This window comes from Danio aesculapii, chromosome 13, assembly GCF_903798145.1.
Source record: "Danio aesculapii chromosome 13, fDanAes4.1, whole genome shotgun sequence".
Lineage (NCBI taxonomy): Eukaryota > Metazoa > Chordata > Actinopteri > Cypriniformes > Danionidae > Danio > Danio aesculapii.
Genome location: NC_079447.1, coordinates 28729709 through 28752866, shown reverse-complemented (window position 1 = coordinate 28752866; position 23158 = coordinate 28729709). Strand labels below are relative to the sequence as shown.

Sequence of the window (23158 nt, the reverse complement as noted above, 5' to 3'; positions counted from 1 at the left end):
TTCTGCAAAACATCAGCCTTTCTATATCCAAAGAACTTCCCACACCACAGATGTTGACATTTTTGAACATTAAGACCGAAGCAGGCTATTTGTCATTAAGCTTAGTCTCCTGTTCTCGCACTCTGTTTAGGCACGATGCGCAAGGATTGGTTCAAATAGCATACGGCTGGAAAGTCATGCTGTTCAAATTGTTATTTCGATACGATTTCCATTAATCGCACTGCCCTAGAGTTTACACAGTCTTTCGTCTCATTTTACACATAAAAAATGAGAGCTCAAGTCTATTTAACCTATTATATTTTAATTATATTACAACAGGGATGTCCAAACTCAGTCCTGGAGGGCCGGAATCCTGGAGAATTTAGCTCCAACCCTAATCAAACACACTTGAACCAGCTAATCAAGATCCTACTAGATATACTAGAAATTTCCTGGCAAGTATGTTGAAGCAAGTTGGAGAACACAGCAGAACACTGGCCCTCCAGGATGAGCTCTATCCTGCTGCAGACCCGCAGACCCATACGTTTCAGCACACACAATCCAGGACACGTGATTTAGGCAGGGGCGAGCCATATATGGTTAATAGATCAGATCTGTTTTCTTGTTTAACGACGACTAACTCCTTAGGATCATTATCGCCACCTGTATTTCACAAATATGGTGATCGAAACCATCCGTGACTGTGAATAGTTTAGGGTTTCCCATTTTAGTCCTTATTTGATTATTATATCACAACCCGCAACGATCATTTTAACATCTGTGCAGTTTTGCTACTCATATTATGTAAATAAAAACAATCAAATCATTATTTGATTAAGCAAATAAATACTATTCAGTGTCTTGAAAAATATCTAGTACAATATTATTTACTGTCATCATGGCAAAGATAAAATAAATCAGTTATTAGAGAAGAGTTATTAAAACTATTATGTTTAGAAATGTGTTGTAAAAATCTTCTCTCCGTTAAACAGAAATTGGGGAAAAAAACAGGAGGGCTAATAATTAAGGGGGGTTAATAATTCTGACTTCAACTGCATATATAAATATATTGATGACAAGGTCCGAGAAGATTTCAATATCATTAACATCCGTCGTAACCATATATGGTTGGCCCCTGCCTAGATTGTGTGTCCTGGATTGTGTGTGATGAAACGTGTGTGGGTCTGCGGGTCTGCACCTGGATATTATTGTCCAGGACCGAGTTTGGACACCCTATATTACAACATTAATGCTGTAAAAGAAACCTTACTAAACTGAAAATATTTACACAGACCTTTCACCGGAAGTTTGTTGTTGGCTGAAAAACACTAGCTGTGCATATAGTCCATTGGATGTACATCACTATAGAAGAAAAAAAAGGCTAACTTAACTTCTGTTTCATGTCGAATTTAATGTCCAGATTTGGCACTCAAAGTTATGATTATCATTGCTGAAAACAGTTGTGCTGCCTAATATTTTTGTTGATCCCATGAGACATTTTATAAGATTTTGTGATTTAAAAAAAAAAAACTGCGTTTATTTACATTTGTAATGATGTAAAAGATGTCACTTTTGACCAGTTTAATCCATATTTCTGAATAAAACACTCTATTATAATATAAAACTATTAATTAAACCAGACATTTTAATGAACATCTATCCGGCGTCTTTAAATCTCTACAAATTTATTCAAAATTTCCAAACTCATCAACTACACAAGTGATTTATTTCAAAGACATCTTAGTTAAAACACAAGAAACAGGAATCCTGATTAAATCGCTTCAAAGTGACATTATCTTTGGATCCAGACAGAACAGAGTGATCATGCAGTCAAATTCGTGCTTTGAGAAAGTTACCATAAGATGTTCAATAAGACCGAAATTGCCTCACATCTGAATACATTTCAGTTCTGACCGAGCTTTGATGTCAAAAATGAAAGTCTGAGAAACGAAGAAAGACTAAATGTACTGATGCTACTGCAAAAAAATAAAAAAGAGGCTTTAAACCTCAGAGTCATAAATAGAGTTCTCAATTCAAAAGGGATACGCCTTCAGTGCTAAAATGTGTTGAGCCTTGAGCTTCGGGATCAAATTCAACCTTCAGTCTTCATGGAGTTTTTTTCTCCTTCACTTCACTTTGAAATTCAATCCAAAGAGCCACAGTCTGCGAGCGCCTGTCTCTGAACACAGCTCAACGAGGCGCTTGTCTCATTAGGTGAATCATACCTCTGAAATAACATATCTTTCTCTCTGCACAATAAAATCAGGGCAGCTTGTAGATGGAGAGGAAACAGAAGACATGACTCCATTGATACTCAATTAATGACTTGAGAATAAGACGCGTTTTGTATTAAGTTTCAATTGTAATAGCTTTCCAGCATCAGGTGCTTTCCATTTTCTTTGTCTGCCAGCTACAACGAACATTAAAAGCATGAATGCTAAAAGTGTTGTTGAATTCATTGACGATCAATTCAATTGGGTGCAAAGAGGTTTTCTGGAAAAGGTTACAAAAGAGTCGTGAATAGAAGATTAATTTAACAACCAAGAGAAACTTAGCCCTCACATTTACTTCTCAGAAAAAGGTCAGTTAAATTTGGTTTAGCAATTGAGCTTCAATTAATGAAAATTCAGCTTTGCCACCAAAAGGATAATAAAACAACCCAATATACATTCTCCGGCCACTTTATTAGGTACAGCTTACTAGTACCAGGTTGGACGGCCCTTTTCCCGTCAGAACTGCCTTAATCCTTCATGGCACAGATTCAACAAGGTACTGGAAAATTCCTCAGAGATTTTGCTTCATATTGACATGATAGCATCACGCAGTTGGTGCAGATTTGTCGGCTGCACATCAATGATGCGAATCTCCCATTCCTCCACATCCCAAAGGTGCTCTTATGGATTGAGATCTGGTAACTGTGGAGGCCATTTGAGCACAGTGAACTCATTGTCATGTTCAAGAAACCAATCTCATATGATTCACGTTTTATGACATGGCATGTTATCCTGCTGGAAGTAGCCATCGGAAGATGTGTACACTGTGGTCATAAAGAGATGGACATGGTCAGCAACAATACTCAGGTAGGCTGTGGCAATGATATGATGCTCAATTGGCACTAATGGGCCCAAAGTGTGCCAAGGAAATTTCCCCCACACCATTACACCACCACCACTAGCCTGAACCATTGATACAAGGCCATATGAATCCATGCTTTCAGGTTGTTGATGCCAAATTCTGACCCTGACATCCGAATGTCGCAGCAGAAATCGAGACTCAAACCAGGCAACATTTTTCCAAACTTCTATTGTCCAATTTTGGTGAGCCTGTGTGAATTGTAGCCTCAGTTTCCTGTTCATAGCTGACAGGAGTGACACCCGGTGTGGTCTTCTGTTGCTGTAGCCCATCCGCCTCAGGGTTGGACGTGTTGTGCATTCAAAGATGCTCTTCTGTATACCTCAGTTGTAACGAGTGGTTACTGCAGCCTTTCTATCAGCTAAAACCAGTCTGGCCATTCTCCTCTGACCTCTGGCATCAACAAGGCATCTGCACCCCCAGAACTGCCGCTTACTGGATATTTTCTCTTTTTTGGACCATTCTCTGTAAACCCTAGAGATGGTTGAGCGTGAAAATCCCAGTAGATCAGCAATTTCTGAAATACTCAGACCAGCCTGTCTGGCACCAACAACCAAGCCACATTCAAAGTCACTTAAATCCCCTTTCTTCCCCATTCTGCAGCAGATCATCTTGACCATGTCTACATGCCTAAATGCATTGAGTTGCTACCATGTGATTGGCTGATTAAACATTTTCGTTAATGGCAGTTGGACAGATGTACCTAATAAAGTGGCCGGTGAGTGTATTTATAAAATTTAATAACCCAAAAATTCTGTCTTGTAATTTTATTGCGCCAATAGGATTTTTTTATATTAGCCGAAAAAAAAAAGTTCAGTTCATTCTGATACTGCTACTGGTGAGTTGCATACAGAACTAGGTTTTTTTTTTTTTATTAAATGAATTTACCGAACCATTTAACATTCAACTCTTTGAAACATTTTAGGACAGGCACTAGTTAAGATATAAAATGACATTAGGTTTTCGTTAATTAAATGATATTATATGTCAAAGAAAAGTTAAAGTCTTGTTGTATTGCTATACGTAAATTAAAACATTCTTCTCCACAAAAATATTGACTAAAGTGGAGTCGTTTTCTTTTAGTGTCCAAGACTCATTGTTTCCATGCAATTAGTAAACCATCGGTATTGGCCTTTTAATATTATTGCTGATATGCCAACAGCTTTAAATGAATCCAAACTCATTCATTACAAAAAACATTGGTGAATACCTAGTGATTTTTCTGCACAATATTAATGTTGTACTACTTTTAAAAAATAAATACATAAATAAAAAGTTTCCATTCTCAAATGGTACACAATATTGACATGTAGACATCTGAAATGGCTTTTAAAACTCTTGTGGATGTGTGTATAATAGGTGTGCTTACCTCTGTCAGTGTCACCCCGCTGTCTCCCTTCATGCATGACTGAAGAAACCAAGCGATAAAAGCAATTCAGGAAGGTGGGAGAAGCCTTCAGCATCACCTGCAAACATTTAAAGCTTTAACAATTGGTGCACAGCTGGACTTGGCATGAAAAATTATTTGGCCTTTATGTTTATGCAAGTCTGAATTCACTGCATAAAGTAGAAAAAAAAACAATAACAATAACCATCTGTGCCAAAAAAGTAAGCTTTTAAGCATTGTAGATATGCTCAGCTAGATGGCAAAACAATACTATGAAACCAATAGGACAAAATTAAACAAAAATAATAACATTTTAATAGAAAGCTGATTTCATCTTTTTTTAGCTTCGTCCTGGCAACTTTGTAAGCTATGGCTGAAAAGTCAAATATTCACATTATCTTTACATTGAATGGCAATATACACTACCTGACAAAAGTCTTGTCGCCTATCCAAATTTTAGGAATAACAAATGATATCTTGACTTTTAGTTGATCATTTGGTATCAAAAGTGGCTTATATGAAACGCAAAGGCCTCTAGACTATGCTTATTTTTACCAAAATAAAATATAATCATGTCATGGTTATTAATGATTTAATTAGGACAGTAAGGTCTGAATTTGCTTGGACAAAAGTCTTGTCACATAACAGAAATAATGTACAGTAGAATATAAAGTCATGGTGCAGTGAAAAAAAGAATTAATATTGTGTTTGACTCTCAGAGCTTGGAGGACTGCATCCATACATCTCTGCAATGACTTACCCCAGACATCCTCAATAATCCTCACTTCATGTCTGGTGACTGGACTGGCCTTGACCTTCTTTGCTTTCAGGAACTTTAATGTGGAAGCTGAAGTATGAGAAGGAGCGCTATCCTGCTGAAGAATTTGCCCTCTCCTGTGGTTTGTAATGTAATGAGCAGTACAAATGTCTTGATACCTCAGGGTGTTGATGTTGTCATCCACTTTGCAGATCTCTCGCATGCCCCCATACTAAGTGTAATCCCAAACCATGATTTCTCCTTCACCAAATTTGACTGATTTCTATGAGAATCTTGGGTCCTTGCAAGTTCTAATAGGTCTTCTGCAGTATTTGTGATTAGGATGCAGTTCAACAGATTATTCATCAAACAAATCTACTTTCTGCCACTTTTTCAAATGATCAACTAGAAGTCAAGTTATTATTTGTTGCTCTTGCAACTCGGATCAACCACAAGATTTGTGTAGTGTACAAAGTAAGCCACATTGTAAAAATGTAACATATTATTTAGTCATTTAGGACCAGATTTATTAAACAGGGCAAATAAGCACGAGGCTGATAGTACTTTTAAAAAGTGTGAACCAATGCAATCTACCAAAAACAGCATAATAATGCTGGTTAGTGATACACATATGCACTTGTTAAGTCAAGATGTATCGGTGACGTATGGAATACTGTTTCCGGGTCCAAGCCAAATGACTTTCTAGTCATCGGATATTAGGCATAAATAAATAAATAAATAAAAATATAAATAAATAAATAAATAAATATATATATATATATATATATATATATATATATATATATATATATATATATATATATATATATATATATATAAATATATATATATATATATATATATATATATATATATATATATATATATATATATATATATAAATATATAAATATATATATATATATATATATATAAATATATATATATATATATATATATATATATATATATATATATATTGCGATCGTAATTTTTGAAAGTATTACGTTGCTTTGTAAACGTTATTATTACCATTTAACGAGTCTTCCTATGCAGTTTGATAGAGTGTTTGGACCCGGAAGCTGCTTCAATTGACATCACACTTAACAAGTGGATGCTGAGATTTAGGCAGACACCAATACCTCTATTTTTGGAAGCCAATAACCAATAAGATGCTTATAAGCCTGATTACAAAGAACAAAATGCATTTTTATTTTAAAACATTAACTGCAGAAAACAAGGAAACTGCACAGAAACATCTAGTTTTTCCTTTTTGCTAAATAAATGACAACAGATTGTCTAAATTGTATTTTTTAATTAGTTAAAATGATTGTAAGGATGGTTGTGGACTTGTGCACTGCTTACCTTTACAAGGGAGGGAGTGTGATTCTCCTGAGAATGATTTGCTCGGCAATCAATGAGTCCACATGCTAACTACTTGCAAACACATGGTGCATCCCAAATCACATACTTATGTACTATTCTACACCATTTTGTAGTATAAACAGTTTGAGCAGTGCGTTCACACTGAAAACTCTAAAAAGAATAAGTGCGCTTTAAATACCCTGATGATGCGTGTGGAATGATGGACACTTCACACACTCAACAGCCGCAGCTTTGCTCACGTAGTGGAAGGGGCTGAGCTTGCGGGCACTGTTGGATTACTTTATTTATTTTGGACTGTGAAAGCAAAATTCAAAAGAGTGTGTATGGGTGCTTCCCAGTGTAGGGTTGTGGCTGGAAGGGCATCCGCTGCATTAAACAAATGAAGAATAAGTTGGCTGTTCATTCCACTTTGGCGACCCCTGATTAATAAAGGGACTAAGCCGAAAAGAAAATGAATAAATGAAAGCAAAATTTACCTACAAGAGTGACTATACCACCTACCGATAGTGAATGCAGTTATACTCATGGCAGGAAATATTTGGTACTTTGGTCAAATATTTCACAAAATTTGGCAGCTGTCAAACGTCATCAGGGAAATGGTTTGAATTTCTGCTTAGTAAAAAAAACATCAGTATACCATTTGGGTTGACACTACATACATATACTATGCTGTTGAGTGTGTAAGTGCATAAGTACATAGTGCATAAGTGCACAGTGTGCCATTTGGAACTCAGCTATTGTTGCAGAAGTGCCACACCCTGGTGTTTCCTGGTGGAAGTGGCCTTAATAATCAGCAGTATAATGCCCTCTGCCACACTGCACTTATTGTTCAGGAATAGTTTAAAGAGCATGATGAAGCGTTCAGGGTGTTGGCCTTCAAATTCCACAGAACTCAATCCTATAGATCAATGGAATATACTGGACAAACAAGTTTGATCCGTGGCAGCTTCACCTTAAGACCTTAAGTAACCTTCTGTTCATGTTTAGTTTTTAAAGCCTGTGTCTATAGGGGTGTCAACACTATTTAGAAGCACATGAAAAACCAACAGCACTTTGGCCAGGTGGTCATAATGTTTTGGGTTTTTAGAAAGGTGGTCATAAGGTTTGTGTATAATATTCAAATATTGTCAAATAAAAATGGTTTTGGACACATTGGCTGCACTACTGAATCCATTTTGCACATCAGAATTAATTGTTCAGTCATCCTCGTGACTAATTCCAAAACTACTCTAATATCTGCTCTCATTTTACTTTATAAAGCTTCTCAAACATGAGGTCATCTTGAGATTATGGTCAAGCATAACGTCTTTACAGTCTAGAACACTCTTGCAATTCCCCAACTACCAGACTCCACCGTGAGCTCCTTCCCCTCAGGATCTGTGGCAACTGTCCAAACTACATTCTAATTTTCATTTGTATAAAGAGCAAATTAAACGCCTCTCCAGGGCACTGTAATGTTCACTCCTAACATCAAGCGGCATTAGCCTGTAACACACCTATTTGCATAAACATTATTATCAAAAGCATCTCAGAGTACTAATTCACCAGATCAGCTGAATGTTGCCATAACATCACTCATTTTTTACAGCTCATGAGAGCACATTTCTGAATTCTACTTTTAAAGAAAACCAGTCTGAATGGGGATTCTTTATCCCAAGAAAATCCCATGTCATTCTGTGTTTGCTAACAGATATATTACATTTTGATCCACACTACGGGACTCATTTTTCTTTCACCAGACACAGTGCACTGGGTGTGTTCACGAAACATAACCTGAAAGTTACATTAATAAAAGATTTTCCCAAAGCAAGTGCAGATAAACAGATGTCAGATCCCCACCTTTTTTTTTTTTAACTGATAGCATCTGGCATGGTTTCTACCTCAGCCTTTGGGCGATTTCTTAAGTCAATTCGAAATGTATAAGGATATAATTCAACTTGAAAAAGTGCAACAATAAAATGGCTAAGTACTATCAGGTTTAGGCTTTTATCTCTCTCCCCCTTTCCATCCCAGGGTGCTCACCTGAGGGTAGCAGTGGATAATTGCAAACAGAGCTTCATGGACGGCCTCAAAAGCAGAATGATAGTCCTCCATGCAATGACTATCGAGAGGCACAAGCTGCAGTGCGCCCAAAACCACAATCACATGGTGTGGGTTGGAGATTTGTGCTTTACCCTGCCGGAGCAGGACGGTCAGGGCCTCGAGAGCTGGTACTGTCAGCACACGGGTCAGAGAGGGGAGTTTGCTGGATTCCTTTATTATAAACTAGGAGAAAGCAAAAGAAATCTGTCAAATTTAAAGTCTTCGCCAACTAATGCATTCACTGTGGTCATTTATTAAAGTTAAGGTAAATATTACAGCTTTACATATCATTTAACACAAGGCTATTTACATGTATTCATTTAGCAAATGCTTCGATTTAAAATTAGGGACACAACAAGCACTTCATCATAAAGTGGTGGCGAAATGTTGTCAATTTTGATCAATTTAATTTGTCCACGCATAAAAAAATATCATAAAAAAGAAAAACTGATGCCAAATTTAAATGGTAGTGTGATTTAGCGAGCATTATATTGAAATATTTGACCACATAAAACCACCCTGATGACATTTATCATGCATGCTAGTCATGATTAGTATGCTGGTTTGTTTTATTAGTTAACAAGCTCCACATAGCCCCTGCTGGTACATCTTGTCACTGCACTACATGCTGAGAAAAAGTAACTTTTCTCACTGATTCATATTACAGGTACATTCTGATTAAATAATTATTTTTGTGCATGAATAAACTTAAAGAAATAGTTCACCAATAATAAAAACCAACTCACTATTTACAAACTCTCATGTGGTTTTAAACCTTGAGTTTCTTTTCCATGTTAAACATAAAAAAGGGAATCTTTTTAAATACCCACTGACTTCCATAGCAGGAAAATGAAATACTAAGGAAGTCAATAGGTATCAATTTCCAACACTCTACAAAACATCTTCTTTTGAGTTCAACAGACAAAAGAAACTAATAATGATTGGAATTAAATGACAGATTTTATTTTTGGGGTAAACTATCCCTTTAAGTCTTGGCCAAATATTTTACCAGGGTTTGATTTTGTTTAGAGAGCCAATGGCATTGTAAAATGTATTATTCAAGAGATTATCTTTTATCAAACAGAATTTAATATGCAAGTAAACAGCTATAGCAATCTAGATGAAGTAGGCAGTATTTTTAGGTTCATGATCTAAATTTAAGTCGGAGCCGTCTTCATTTAGAAAAATCATATGAATTTCAGGTTTAGGTATTTTTTAGTGCAGGGCAAAGATTAATCACATACAAAATAAAAGTTTGTTTTGATATAATTGTGTGCGCTATGTACATTTATTATGTATATTGTAAATAGACATGCATGCATATATTTGGGAAAATTTTTGTTTATATTTAGATATAAAATATATGTTTATGAAACAAATTATTTATACATTTAAATATCTATGTAAGAAAACTCTTCTGTTTTTAACTATTTGTGTGTGTATATATCACATATACATAAACTGAGCATCAGAATGGGGGAAAAAAGGTGATTTAAGTGACTTTGAACTTGGCATGGTTGTTGGTGCCAGACAGGCTAGTCTGAGTACAACCATCTCTAGGGTTTACAGAAAAGCGGTGAGCAGCAGTTCTGTGGGCACAAATGCCTTGTTGATGCCAGAGGTCAGAGGAGAATGGCCAGACTGGTTCGAGCTGATAGAAAGGCAACAGTAACTCAAATAACCATTCGTTACAACTGAGGTATGCTAAAGAGCATCTCTAAACGCACAATACATCAAACCTTGAGGCGAATGGGCTACAGCAGTAGAAGACCACCACTCCTGTCAGCTAAGAACAGGAAACTGAGGCTGCAATTTGCACAGCCTCACCAAAATTGGTCAATAGAAGATTGGAAAAACGTTGCCTGGTCTGATGAGTCTCGATGTCTGCTGTGACATTCGGCGGATGGTAGGGTCAGAATTTGGTGTCAACAACATGAAAGCATGGATCCATCCTGCCTTGTATCAACAGTTCAGGCTGCTGGTGGTGGAGGTGTAACGGTGTGGGGAAAATTTTCTTGGCACACTTTGGGCCCATTAGTACCAATTAATATCTGAGGAATATTTCTAGTACCTTGTTAAATTTATGCCACGAAGGATTAAGTCAGTTCTAAAGGTAAAACGGAGTCCAACCCGGTACTATTAAAGTGTACCTAATAAAGTGGCCGGTGAGAGTAAATAATTCACACACACATATAGTCAAAACAAACTTTTATATTTGATGTGGTTAATTGTGATTAGTCTTTGCCCAGCAATAGTGTTTTTATAGGGAAAAAGAAAACACAACAAACAATACAATATGCACAGCAGATCTCCTACAATCCAGACTGACATTCACCAGAAATCTTCAAATGTAGCACAATATCACTTCACTATCTAACAGAATTCTATTAAACCGCACCGCACACGATCCGTGCTGTAAAATATTAATGACAAAAGTGAAGATTACAGAGCTTGTTCTCTATTTGTGTACAAAAGATGTGAGAACAGCAAGGTTAACAAAGCTTCTGGTCGCTCTGGTGAACTCTGTTAGCAGCAGCTCTACTGCATCAAGTTCTGACGCGGAGAAGAAAGGTGGAGTGATGAAAGTAACCTGTCAGGCACACACAGGCCTCCTCTGACTGAACTCGGTGACACAGACAAGACTTTGAAACCTGATTTTTCCAGGCAGATGAATTTTAATGCTAAATCAAGACAAGAGAACGTCAGGCTGGTGGGTGAGGTATGTGATATGTTTTACAAAGCTTTCTGCAGGGTGTTTTTCACTGCCAGCCAACTCTCTAGGCACCCTTAAAAGAATGTTTCAGGCTCAAAAAAGGGAAGGTTTATCGCATTTATTGCACAATGTCAACTGTGTTTTTTTATTTAAACAGGAAGTCCAGAAAATAACTTATAAAAAGTAAACAGGGTCGTAACGTGTTTGTTAATTTTTAAAAAGTGTCTTAAACCGTAAAGTTGTCTAAATTGACTACTGTTTTCCATGCAAAGGTCATGGAATATCTTTAAAGTTTGTGGAAAAACAAAATAAGCTTATTGATCTACTTTTATATCCTAATTAATCAAATTCCAAAGCATAGTATGATGCTTCCATCTTGAAAAGACAATTGCATTACAAACAATTACTATAAAAAAGACCCATGTGTGATTAATCTTATTCAGGGAAAAACATCTACCGGGAAACAAATTGAAAACATGCAGTGGAATACTCACAATGAGGCTGGATATTATTTGTGGGGTGATGAGCCAAAAAGCCTTTGAGCAATGCTCTGGAAAAAGACAACAGGCAAGCAGCTTTATTAAAGTCACTGTGGACAGAACCTCCTGTGAAAGCAAAAGAGATAACATATCATTAGTACACACTACAAGTATGCTTAGAAACTCTTATGCTATGAAAGAGAAAAAGGAATGGATTTGTTATCTTTGTTGTTTCATGTTAACATGAAACATCTATTTTTAATTCATACAGACACTCCACAACAAATTCATCAAAAGCTAGTGCTATTATATGTGGACTGTTACTCAGTTAAATAATGATAGTTCATTTTTGGAATTAAAAAATAACAGGTTAATTTAATTTTTAAGGAAATAACACCAGATATCTGGATGAGTATTAGTCTAATTAGGTGTAAAGGTTGTGCAACAACAAAGACAGATTTCTCAAAATTGAATCAAAGTGCTCTGGAAATGCAAAACATTGAACTTTATTTTAATAAATATAATAAGAATCACATTCATTTTGCGCTCTGCATGGGCTTCATTTGCAAATAAATGACACTTAAAGAATGTTTTTTATTTTATAAGTGGGTATTTTATAAATTCTCTGCAATAATTCAATAATAAAATGACTATCAAATCATTAAGGATGAAATCTGTAAGCATTAAGATGTTTTTTGCCCTCTGACTGTGAAAGACAATGTATCACTAATGGGTAATATTTCACTTTAACTATTCTATTAATATTTAAATTTCACCAGCTAAAGATGCAAATGACATTTATTACGTGCTCTGTATGGGTTTTATTTCCAAATGAATCAAATCATTTAAATCATAAATAGGTGTTTCACTTGAGGACTTGCGTTCTGCAGATTTTTACAAAAAATACACTGAAAAACTGAATGAATGTGTTAACCTTTTAAATTAATTAACAGCATTAGGTGATCATTTATTGTAAGCTATTACAACTAATAAGAACCCAGTAATAAACACTCATCTACTATGGGAATGTCTTACAGTGCATTGGCCTCCTTCAACCTTTGCAGCCACAAGCCCCTCTCTGAGCATCAGCAGAAATAGATGGAACTGCTCTTGAGAACAGCTGGACATCAGTTGATTAAGCAGCTCCTTCACTGGACCCTCCAGCTCCTTCACGTCTGTCAGAGACATCCACGTTCCTGAAGAAATGATTGGCATGCTATTTTCAGAACAGGCAGAAGCTTCACAACAATTTGGAGAATCAATTTACTGAAGCCACAGGGCATTTTACCTGATAGCAGCGCTTGGATACTCTGCAAAATCTCAATATGGAGATCTTCAAGATCTGCCACTTTGGTCTTCTCTGCAGCCATGTAGAATGCAGAGAGATAGTGAACTGATGAAATGAGAAAGTCCATAGGACGAGGTGATGGGAACAGTTCTTTTAAGATCTGCTGATAAAAGCTCCTAAAGAATGGCATACTGGATATTTTTTCCTGGCGGTCGTCATTAGAGCTTGAAGCTCTTGCTAGTTCACACTTGATCATGACCGTTACCACTTCAACAGAAAACGACTGCCGGAGGAAACTACTTCCCTTGCCTATCAACACAGCCTGAATGGCTGGCTCCATGACAGAAGTGGCTTTCTCTAACAAGTGAGTCAGGGACTGGTCCAGCTGTTTGTTCTTGCCGAGGGTTGTCATCATTTCTCTGCAAAGCATGCTTAAAGTTACCAGATGGAGCTGCAGCGAGAAGAGATCTCCTGTGTCTACAGCCGGAACTCCTGCAGTGAAGTTACATTCAACCATGAAGGAGGTAAACTTCTCCAGATTGAGGCATATGCTGCTTTTCCTGTTGATTATGAGCTGAATTAGGGACTGGATAAAATCTTGAACTGACTGAAGGAAAGACAACCAGGTCGGACCATCCAAAGCCTTGAAGAGGCCTTTGTTGCTCTGAGAGAAAAGGGTTGTCATTGTTGCCTCTAAGAGATTACTTCCGTGAACAACTTTCAGGATGGTTTGAGAGTTTTTGACCAGCAGGAGTGAAGCCATGACACTAAAAAGCTCTTTGAGTAACTCAATAAATGCAGAGAGATTTGTGTCTTCAACACACTGAATGGTGGATGTCAGTGTTAACAAAGTCAGAAAAAGTTCTAAATAGTCTTCAAGGGACATTGCGTAAACATTCAGGACACTTGTGACTTTGACTAGCTGCAGTAGACAATCTATCTGTCTTTTAGATAGAGGTATAGAAGACTTCATTTTGACAGAGTCCAACATCTCCTGTCCAATAGCTTTGAGTCTCTTTATTGAAGGAGTCATGCCCATTTCTTCATCTTTGACTTCAACCTTTTCCACCGGAGGCTTCAAAAACGAAGGACAGATTAGCTGCATGTGCGATGAGTCTAGCAGTCCAAAAAATGCCTTGATGATGCACTTTGTCAAAGCTGAGAACATTTCAGGGAGCTCACAAAGAAGAGGACTCTCAAGTAATTGTCTTGATATTAAGCAGACAGAGATCCCAGTGTTCTCCAAATTGCTTCCAGAGGCATCCAAGCTCTGAAGCAAAGCCTTTAACATACATTCTGCAAAAACAGACCTGTCATTTGGATCAAGATAAGGAGCAATTAATGGAAGGTTGGAGGTAACAAGAAACCAGTGGGCTGCATTATAAGTGCTGGAATTCACATTACAAAACTGAAAGTCCCACATCTGGTCGAGGTTGTGCATTACTGAAAGTTCTTCCCTGTTCAGAATAAACTGAGCCATTTTCTGCATCTCTGTCGTTTCACTAGATGATTTGAGCAAGTGTATCTTCAGCTTGTGGAGAGCAAGGAAACTCTGTAATAGTTTACCAAGTGGACTGTCGATGTTCTTTAGCATCAGAGCTTTGTCCACTAAAAAGCTACTCTGAGAGGCAGCAGGTGATGTGTACCTAGTACAGTGAATCTGGAAGAGAGCATCCGCCTCAACCCAAGTATGAGCAAGCAGAAGGGTCACCTCTTGGACCTTCTCCATCCAAGGACCTTTGGTGGCAAGTTTCTGCTCCAACAAATCTTCAACAACCTTCAGCATTTCTGTCATCAAACTTAACGTTTGCTTCACAACTGGCACAGGGGTGCTGTTGTCCAGAGTCTTAAAACTGAAGAGCACAGCATGAAGGAGCAAACTAATGGAAAAGACTTTCAGTGCCAAATCCGATGTTTCATCTTGAATGTGGGGAAGCAGACAGGACTGCACTCTCTTCAAAATGAGCCCACAGATCTCAAGATTTTGCCTGAGAGGAGTGTCTAGCAAACACTGACTCAGGGTCTTTTGTATTGCTTCGGGCAACAAAGCCGGTCTCAACTCATCTGCTGCAGGGCGGCACACAACATCAAGCAGCTCTTCGATAAGTTTAGGCAGCTGTCGGAGTTTAGAATAAGTTTGTAAGACGGCAGATACAAGTGCTTCTCTGGCTTTCCTCACACGTAGTTCCATGTTGTCTGCATCAACCCACACAGCCGAAAGGAGCTCATCTAAATCTGGCTCTAGAATTTGGTGATTCAGTGCGAGCAGAGCTCTGAGACAGCGGTACCAAGCTGGGACACCCATCTGTGTATTGTTAAATAATAGGCGAGCAAGTTTCCTGTAGAAATTGAATTGCACCTCTCCGTGTTGTATTCTGTCTGCAGCTACATTATAGATATCACCGGCCAAACAGGAGTTCAGGAGGTTCTCCAGAGCGAGTAAACCGATACCCCAGTTTGATGCTCTGAAATTCTCATCAATATCTAGTTCATCTGTAAACCCCAAAGCAGTAACGAGTTTTGCCATGAGGTGAAAGATCACTCGCTTGTTCTCTCCACCTCTACAAAAAGAATCTAGGGCAAATTTAAATAGCAAGGAGACAGAGTTTGATTTAACGGCATAAAATAGTGCCTCTTCCTCTTCGCTAGCTCCATGGATGCAAATCTTTGAAAGGATGGTATTGAGAGGGCCTTGCAAGCCTTTTCCTATGTGGCTCTTTCTCTCCCCAGCTTCATTCTCGGATGGTGAAACTTCTACCTTGTAAGACTGTAGATGATCAGAAATGAAAAGTGCTGACTGGAGAACAGCATCCACTTTGGTCCGTATTTCCTTGCTCAGATTCTGTCGAATCTTAACATCATCTTTTTCGGTCCATACTCTAGTGTTCAGTAAGTGTCTGAGGAGGAGAAGTGGATGAAGAAGGTGTGCCGTTACCTGAAAAAACACTCGGTTGGAGTTTGCCTGCTGTTTCTGCACTGTAAGGTAATTGCTAAGGACAACAAGGAGAACCTCAAAGGCTTTGAGCGAGAGAGGCTCTTCATATTTCTGTTGTCTGAGCTGCATGCTGGTCAAGCCACAGAGTCGAGACAAAAGCTGCACTAATAACTCATACTTAGCAGTGTAGATAACAGAGAGCACCGGGGAGGTCAAGATACCATGGCAACAGCTCAGAATGGTGTGGAAACTGACAGATCTGAGTCCTGAAGTATGATCCAAAATCCTGTCATTGATTATCTAGAAATAAAAAACCAAATGATGAATGCAATGACATCAGTGTTCATTTTTGCATATATTAATTAAGCATATTTTGCATATTAAAAATTCTTTAAGAAACTATTCATCCAAAAATGTAAAATTAATATTTACTGCCCACTTCCTGGCCCTCGTGTGGTACCAAACCTTCATGTTTAACACAAAAGAAGATTTAAAAAAGTAAACCGGTAGCCATTTACAATATATCCACAGTAGTAGGGCTGGGAGATTAGTCGAAAAGTAATCAAAATTCAGAACCTATAAATCAATAAAACATTTTTCAGATCAATTTTTTTCAAATACTTTCCCTACCAGGTGTGGAGTCTCGTGACCCCGCTCTGTTTACACTTCTGCATTGAGCGCAGCATATGGTCTGGCGCAGCCTCCACAAGTTTGCATACCCCTTGCTGTGATTGATGCCAACGCTGACTAGAGATCTGCGTGGGACTGAATTTTTAGTCCCGCTCCCACTAGGTTTTGTTCCGCACCCAACCACTCCCGCTGTATATTCAGCCTTTATTCACCAGCTGTCCGCACTGCCCCGTTTTCTTCCCGACCTGACCGTTCCCACTAAATTCAGATCTGGTATCCAAAATCTCACGTTGAAATTGGGTACTACCGAAAGAGAGAGATAACAGATAAAGGTGTAGGTTGTGCAAGGATTGTAGGCTAAATGTCAGTTTTGTTTGCCCTTTTGTGATGAGACATGAGTGCTGCCTTAAACGGTGACGTGCCATGAGGTTTGTAGCTGGTGAGGCACTGACTCTTTCAAATTTACAAATATATCCACTCAATATATTTGCCAACTACCGATTGTGTTTCATATATCATATCAGCATTATTTTATACACAAAGCAGGTACATATTGTGCCAAGGAAGAATGTAAAATTTATAGTGATTTAATATGCCTCCCAAAAAACACCCAGCTGGATGCTAGAGTCTAGACAGCCTATAACAATCGACACACAGCACCATGGCGGATGAGAGCGCTCTCTCTCTCTCCATGTCTCGCGAATGCTGTATTGTTACACTCCCCGCTCCCATTAAAATTACAACAGAGTTACCGACCACTACCGCGTTTTATTCTGAAATTTATTTTTTTTAAGAAATCTGGTCGGGTCCTGCAGCAAACCTCTAACGCTAAGAATCTTTCATTAATCATAATCGAGTTAAAATGTTCAATTAATTAAGATATAGATTTAAAGCCAAATTGCCCAGCCCTACACACTAGGAAAAGCAAAACAAATACTATGGAAATCAATGGCAACTGCTTTTAAAATATCTTCTTGTACGTTCAACAACAAACAAATAACTCAAAACACAACCAGAGGATGGGTAAATTTTGGCAATTTTCATTTTGGATGAACAATCCATTAAAATATAATCAAAGTTCTGCCATGTCATATTGACTCATTTTAATTCTTAGTTTACCTGAAACTATAATATGATCTACTTTTGGTCAACAAAAATTCAATTTCAAGTGAAAAAAATAAGGAATATTTCCTGATATTTCAGATTATATCCACCATCACTTCCAGCCCTCGAGTCACTGTTTAAATCCTACTTCTATTCACTTGGTTTCAATACTCAGTAACTTGCAAAGATGCATTCTTGTTCAATCATTTTTTTTTTTGTTGTGCAGTTTAGTATTATGCTCTGTAAAGCACATTGTCTTATAACACATAAATGTGCTATATTAATAAACTTTGACCGAATACTCAAACACTTTTAATATTAATTTAACCATGCATCAGCATTTAATAACATCAACATTACAAAAACAAGTTAAACCTGTCCTTGATGTTAACAATTCATTACAGTACACTGCTGCATTACAACATTCTTCATCCTTTAGTTATTCCCTGTCTGTGTCATTCACAACTTGACCTTCATTTCTGACTATGTTCGGCTTATTTGAAACTACCACATTTCTTTTTTGAAAAACATAGCACATTATTAATAAGATGTGATGGTATTTTTATTGTCATGTTTTTAGCAACAGCATGCTTTAAATAAAAGCCTTTAAACAATCATGACAATGTGCAAAAAACTAACTTTTTGTAACCATAAACTAATTAATTACATAGACTAATGAATATTATTAATAACAGTGCTATGGTTAGTATGCCTACCATTAATTGAGTATTATACAATGCATTACACAAGGAGTGTTAATACAGAACAGTAGTGAAACTAAAGCACTGATATACATACCTGTGCTACTGTGAGACGAAGGCTAATGGTTTTTCCCTGACTCAGCACATTATGAAGCTTCCTGCTGTGAAGGATATCATCGAGGTAGGTCCATAAACCCTCCACCACCTCTGGAGGCATCTCCACTTTCTTATTGTAAAAGCAAGTGAGGGCATGATTTGTCCAGTCAAACAGAACCTTTTATGGGAGAAAACATCTCTTTTTTAGCAAGTAAGCAACATAAACGTTGGAAAAACATTTTTAAAATCCAAACAATGAATTAGCTATAAAGTTTTGTGAGATCTCTCGATTACTTTTACTCTCACACAAACATGAGGACCGAGATTATGTTTCTGGTAACACTTTACAATATGCGCCATGTAGGTAATGTATTTACTAACATGAACTAATAATGAACAATACTTGTACAGTATGTATTGATCAGTATTCAACATTTTCAAATGCATTATTAGTCCAAATTTATGTTTGTTAACATCGAATTAACATGAACGAAGAATGAACAACTGAATTTTCCTTTACTAATGTTAACAAAGGTGAATAAATGTAATAAACGAATAGTTCATTGCTTATGTTAGTAAATACATTAACTAACATTAACTACATGCGCCTTAAAGGGGACCTATTATGCACATTTTTACATAGTAAAATATGTTTCTGTTGTCCCTAGAGTGTGTATGTGAAGTTTCAGCTCAAAATAAACCCCAACTATTGTTTTATAACTCTTTGAAACTGCCCCTTTTAGGCTTTGATCCTAATTGTGTCATGTTGGTGACTGTCGCTTTAAATTCAAATGAGATTGTGCTCATTTCGAAAGTGGGTGGAGCTACAAATGCTTTAAAAACAAGATTAGCATCATATGCTAACAAGGGTGAGACCATCACTAATGGGCGGCGGGACTTACTCCCTGTTGTGAAAAAGGAATTTTTTTTTTTATTATTATTTTTGTCTCTTTTTCTTTTTTTAGTAAACATTTGTATTGCTTAGATGATATATTAACCAAACTTCTTCTCTGAGTGTGATAAGCTTTGCATACAAATGAAGCATTTTTGCAGAAGTAGATACAGCTTACTGGAAAGATAGAGCGACATGAATATCTGAAAATAACTCTCACTTAGCTTTCCTGTTGAAGCAAACTGTGCTGAAACTGAACACTTGAAGTTGAGAAGTCTTATTATTTTTAGGGGTTTTTCACCTTTATTATATTGGACAGTAGAGATGAGACAAGAATACATAGGGAGCAAAGAGAGGGGGGAAGGATTGGCAAAGCATTTCAAGCCAGGAATCAAACTCAGGTTGCCGTGAGCACCTCAGCGCTATATGGAGGCGCACTTTACCACTAGGTTATTGGTGCCGACAGAAGTGACAAATTCCACCAAAACTCCACTTTTTGATATCAGTTGTGTATAAATACTGGAGTCAGGAGAAATGCAGTGTAATTGCGAACCTTCTGTTATAGTAATAATAAATATTGTAAATATCTGTAATAATTAATATTGTTAAATATGTATTTATTAAATATTTATTTATTACTTACTGTTGTTTCAAATGAAATTATGTCCAGTCATTATTGCTTTTATTACTATTATAATTATTAATAATAATAATAATAATAATAATAATAATAATAATAATAATAATAACAACATTATTAATAACAATAATAACAATAACTAATATTAGAGTGATTTCTGAAGGATCATGTGTAGCAAAAAAATTCATTATTAAAATCATGGAATAAATGATTAAATTATAAACTACTTTCGACCAGTTATTTTATAGTGCAATAACATTTCACACTTCTAGAATTTGATGAAATAAATGCAGCCTTGGTGAGCAGGAGAAGCTCATTTTAAAACATTTTAAAATCCTACTGAACCCAAACCTTTGACCGGTAGTGTAATTCTTGTATTGCATTGGTGTAACGCCCCCCGGGAGCTTTGTTTTCAAATGATTTATTTGTCTCTAATAAACTACTAATACTATTGCATTGAACAAAATCCTCTCCTGAGCTTTTGAATGGCTAGATATTCCAACACCCCTTATAATGACATGTGCAAAAGAAGGAATGTCAATCAAAGCGTTTCTGCAAAAATAAAATGAATACATTTTTACCATTAGAAGTTGGTTACATTCACAGACCGCTGCCACGCAACTGTGTTTAAATAGTTTTAAAAAGTTACTTTTGCATAATAAGTCACCTTTAATTTAAAGTGTTACCAAGTTTATTTCAATAGGATTACCTGTTCTTTATTAGGAAGAAGGCACTGTGTTGATATCCATGCAAATCGAGCAAGTTTTAGTTTGTCTGGCCAGGGTGTGCGGGTGTTTTTCAGTTTCAGTTGAATGCCAGAGTAAATGGCAGCCATGTTTAAATATCTTTGAGACTAAGGAAACAAAAACAAAAGGTTAAAGTATTACTGGTAAGACATTTTAACAAATATTCACGCAATTTCTCCCCTTACAATTTAAGCAGTTTTCTATGAAACAGCGCCATTTGGTGGCCAGTGAAGGATAAAACATAATAACAACAGCATTCAGAATTCAGACTTATAAAGACCTTTTTTAAATAATGAGTAAAAGATTGTAATGAATAGTTGTAATGAATAGTTTTGAGGAATACATTATTTTGGGCTTGACTGTACATACTTTACTTACAAAGCAAATCTATTTGAGTTAATTAGCCTTGTTTCCCGTCACACTGAACTAAAAGTAAAATTATGATGATCCCAACGGTTAAAATTGTTACATTTAATCTGGTCAACTTCAGGCATTTATGACCTTACTTGACTAGAAAAACTGGTCACACACACCAGTAAAACCGTTTTAAAATCAGATGAATTGCTTCATAAACAGACACTTAAAGTATTTGATCTATTAGGGATCATCACTGTAATATAATACAAAATCATAATTTATTGAGCTTTGATAATATGAAATATTTGGCTGATGCTTGTATGATTTTCTCAATTTTAAATAGATGTGCTCCACCTCCATTATTTGAGTTTGTGACACAGAAGATCAAATATGGCAGAGCAACACGATCTATTACTAGAGAAGACTGAATGAACGTCGCCTCGTGGTTCCATCCCTAAGAGGGAAGAAATCACTTTCCCGAACTCTCGCATTCAATCTGCCCAGTTGGTGGAATGAACTCCCTAACTACATCAGAACAGCAGAGTCACTTGCTGTCTTCAAGAAACGACTAAAAACTCAACTGTTTAGTCTCCACTTTCCTTCCTAATCTGTAACTGCCTCTCTGGCTATACCACTAACTGTACTCTCTCTCTCTCTCTCAAAAAAAAAATTTTTTACTAATGCTTAGCTTCTTAGACTTTACACACCTGAAACTTGTCTATAGCACTTATTCACTGTTGCTCTTAAAGTTGTGTAAATTGCTTCCTTGTCCTCATTTGTAAGTCGCTTTGGATAAAAGCGTCTCCTAAATGACTAAATGTAAATGTAATGCTGTGCAGTTTAGACGTACAACTTTTGCACGGTCAGTCTTCTCAGCCAGTCATTTCTGGAACACACTTCCTGTTAATTTAGAGTGTATTACAACTTATTCAACATTTAAATACAAGTTAAAGAAATTGCTAAAAGTAAGTCAAGTTTGTAATCATGTGTAATTCTTTTCTCTAGCTTTTTATGACATTTTTATTATACGTTTTGTCTTTTTGATGTATGTAACTTTACTGTTATTGTATGTGTAATAATGTGTGTGTTTTTTTTAGGTTGCCTTTTTAAAATCTGGCAGGGGGCAAGAGATGAAAATTAGGCTTGTGGCTAACTCTGGCTTATTTGCAGTTTTACTGTTGATTGATGAGCATTGTCCCTGTTAAATGAATACATTTATAAATTTAAATTAAAAAGGAAAATAACAAAAACAAACAAAAAGTATATTTCACAGCCCACTGACAGAAATGTATTCTTGTTTTAAGCAAAACTTTAAAATTGTGTTTAGATAAAGTGATTATAATAAATAGCGACTATGTTATATTATTATATTTTTTTAAATTTACAGCCATTCTTTCTTTAGGTGAGAAATCATTAGATCGCAATATGAAAAAAAAAAATTCAGTTCATCTTGCAAAACCAAAAACAATGACAATGTACAAACAAATATAAGTGTTTTTAACGACCATGTACCTGTATTTTAGTTATTAATCCAATACAACTAGTTTACTGTGAAGAAAAACCTTTATACTGTGCTTACACTTAACGCTGATGCAATTACAGCGGTTTCTATTGTACGTATATTGATCTGTAATTATACTATTGACCCTACAGCTGCACTTTAACTAAATCAGATTGAGGTGAACTTGGTTATATGTTCGCACTTTCGTTTGGTGAATACTCGTGACACGCTCCTTACATTGTTTACTATGGTACTTTGAATATTCGGGCTTAAATGACATGCAAGTAAGACTTCCAAAAACATTAACATTATCTAATTAACAATAGTTAATAGTCAATAGTGTTGTACTTTGA

The 23158-nt window shown here is 36.5% G+C and overlaps 1 protein-coding gene across 2 annotated transcripts in view; it reads right to left on the bottom strand.

Annotated features, from left to right (window-relative positions):
* The window catches only part of urb2 (URB2 ribosome biogenesis homolog), a 30582-nt gene that overhangs the window by 6822 nt on the left and 602 nt on the right, over positions 1-23158 (bottom strand). Inside the window, exons 2-9 of one of the 2 annotated variants that reach the window (XM_056470678.1) lie at positions 22155-22204; positions 20911-21054; positions 18671-18847; positions 13204-16438; positions 12951-13111; positions 11931-12041; positions 8664-8906; positions 4481-4577 (exon numbers count right to left, since the gene is read on the bottom strand). In XM_056470678.1, coding sequence (XP_056326653.1) covers positions 4481-4577; positions 8664-8906; positions 11931-12041; positions 12951-13111; positions 13204-16438; positions 18671-18847; positions 20911-21036 — 4150 coding nt within the window. In that variant the 5' untranslated portion in view covers positions 21037-21054; positions 22155-22204. The remainder of the gene's footprint in view (positions 1-4480; positions 4578-8663; positions 8907-11930; positions 12042-12950; positions 13112-13203; positions 16439-18670; positions 18848-20910; positions 21055-22154; positions 22205-23158) is intronic. The other variant, XM_056470679.1, reaches the window with a different exon arrangement.